This window comes from Penaeus vannamei, chromosome 23 (genome assembly GCF_042767895.1).
Source record: "Penaeus vannamei isolate JL-2024 chromosome 23, ASM4276789v1, whole genome shotgun sequence".
Lineage (NCBI taxonomy): Eukaryota > Metazoa > Arthropoda > Malacostraca > Decapoda > Penaeidae > Penaeus > Penaeus vannamei.
Genome location: NC_091571.1, coordinates 23,316,530 through 23,319,286, shown reverse-complemented (window position 1 = coordinate 23,319,286; position 2,757 = coordinate 23,316,530). Strand labels below are relative to the sequence as shown.

The following is a 2,757-nucleotide window of genomic DNA, read 5'->3' as shown; positions in this document are numbered from 1 at the left end:
TATTGCAGCGATCTTTTCCATTTACACACACACACTCACACACACACACACACACACACACACACACACACACACACACACACACACACACACACACACACACACACACACACACACACACACACACATATATTCATATACGTATATGTATATACATATATACATGTATATATATATATATATATATATATATATATATATATATATATATATATATATATATATATATATATATATATATATATATATATATATATATATATATATATATATATATATATATAAATCTATACATATATATTCATATATATATATATATATATATATATATATATATATATATATATATATATATATATTCATATATAATATATATATATATATATATATATATATATATATATATATATATATATATATATATATTCATATATATATATATATATTCATATATAATATATATATATATATATATATATTTATATATATTTTTATATATTTATATATATATATATATATATATATATATATATATATATATATATATATATATATATATATACACACATGTATGTGTGTATCCATATCTATATGCATATGTATATATATATGTATTTATATAAATGTGTGTGTGTGTATGTGTGCATGGGCATATATGTGTGTGTTTCACTTAATATAAACCGCACTGATGTTCAACAGGCACTGACTGCGACCACAGAAGGCGACGCGCCCCCCTCAGGGTTTGTCACATCCTTGAGGAATATAGTGGACAGCATTATTGTGCTTGTAAGGTGAGTCTTGCTATTCCAATGTCACCTTCCCGTAATGGCAAATTTGAGGATTACAATTCTAGTTTACAATAACAGTAGTGAGGACAAAACAGTGTCAGACTACGGAAATATTATATATATTTTCTATGTACTCGTATAAGACCACATATATATACTATGCAAATGTAGGAGTCTATTTTCAGGAAGATATTCTTGAGTCTGGTATGTATTTGAATTAGTATTTTATTGATTGCTGTTATTAGTGTAATAGCAATCGAATGACCTCTGGCGACGGATAAGCATTTTCAACATGCATATTTTGGATGAAAAACTTTGTAAGCAGATGACGGGATGATGACGAAGAGACTATTACCGTTGTTTGAAGCTGGCAGGAATATCCAAAAGTACGATTGCTTTCCAGAACGAGGAGAATGCGCAGTATTACGCTGTCGTTCTATGCCCAGTTCTTCGTGCTGGGAATGGTCTACTACGGCCTCTCGTTCGGCGCCGACAAGCTGGGCGTGGATCCGTTCGTGTACATGGCGGTCAGCGGGGTGATGGAGGTCCCCAGTAGCACGCTGACCATTCCTCTCGTAGAGAAGATGGGCAGGAGAGCCTCGAGCACGCTTTTCTTCGTGGTCACCGCCGGCTCGCTCTTGGTGCTCGGCTTCATCCCAGATGGTACGTAGCCCGTAGCTTCTGGGCCAATTATTAGTTACTGCCCCGGGCCGAAAATAATATTAATGAATAACTTATTCACTCTCAGCTTTGGAGTGGCTGGTGATTACAATGGTCATGCTAGGTCGGTTGGCCGCCACGGTAGCCTTCCAGGTCGTGTACCTCTATGCCAGCGAACTCTTCCCGACCGAGGTGCGCGCCCGTGGGTTCGGGACTTGCATGATGCAGTCAATGGTCGGCGCCATGCTAGCTCCCGTCATTTTGGAAATGCTGGTGAGTGCAGTATATTTATCTCGCTTATTTTAATTCAGAGAATCTTTGTTTCAATTCAGAATATCTTTTTTTATCACTGTAATTTTTATTATTACTATCATTATCATTATTATTACCATAATTAATAATAATAATCAATTTCCGTTAGTAATTACTATTATTGTTAGTTACCTACATTGTTAATATCTTTATTTTTGTTATTGTAGTGGTTGTATGGGCGTTATCTTACCGCACTCAGTCAAAGTTTTCGCTAAAGACTGAAAGGCAACAGAAACACGTGAAATAAGTTAATAGATTCTTGTTAATCAAAAGGAGGAGCAGAGTAATGTACTGGGAGACTTGCATGCGCTGACGGATTCAACTCTGAAGGTCCTGAGAGTTGCCAGGCAACATCAATATGTTTCTATATATTAATACCCTGGTATTTTCACACACATATCAGACATTTCCAAACTTAGAATTCACTTAGATCGGCGAGGAAGTGAGTTGCTTGCAGGATTGCATGGTTTATCAGGATTGCATGGGGTGTCACTGGGAAAGCAGATAGGGGTAAGAAATCGAGGATTCCTACAGCATATTCGTCCTCTTGGGAGCTTAACCTGATAATCTCGAGATCTGCCAATTTCTACGATTGTACCAACCTTATCCCAGTGGAGTGACAGGGTTCTGGATGCAATCCTGGCCATTGATTTTCAACCTGGGTAAGGGACGAGCATGGTGGTTATAGCGATCCTCGACATCTTTAGCTCGATTGGCAGCATGATGGTCACATGCCTTGGAAATTGTTTGCCTTTTCTCCTTGAAGGGCTCTGGGTGGGCTAGCACACAAGAACAGAAGGGGTGGCCATATATCTGTGCTGGGGAGCATCCGGTGTAATTTGGGGCTATTTTGGTGCTCAAGCTAACTTCAATCAAATCTCATCTTACTAGTAGGGTCCACCTTCATTATGAAGCATTTTACAGTTTTCATTGCTGACTGTAAACTGTTGTTGGCTTGGCTGAAGTACCTGCCATGCTTTACATATTAAGATAATGA

At 36.7% G+C, this 2,757-nt stretch overlaps 1 protein-coding gene across 1 annotated transcript in view; it reads left to right on the top strand.

Moving 5' to 3' along the window:
- LOC113800794 (organic cation transporter protein-like) overlaps nucleotides 1-2,135 on the top strand; it is a 14,761-nt gene extending 12,626 nt beyond the window's left edge. The window contains exons 8-11 of the mRNA XM_070137460.1: nucleotides 700-791; nucleotides 1,192-1,451; nucleotides 1,537-1,721; nucleotides 2,034-2,135. Coding sequence (XP_069993561.1) covers nucleotides 700-791; nucleotides 1,192-1,451; nucleotides 1,537-1,721; nucleotides 2,034-2,135 — 639 coding nt within the window. The remainder of the gene's footprint in view (nucleotides 1-699; nucleotides 792-1,191; nucleotides 1,452-1,536; nucleotides 1,722-2,033) is intronic.
- Nucleotides 2,136-2,757: the final 622 nt, after the last annotated feature.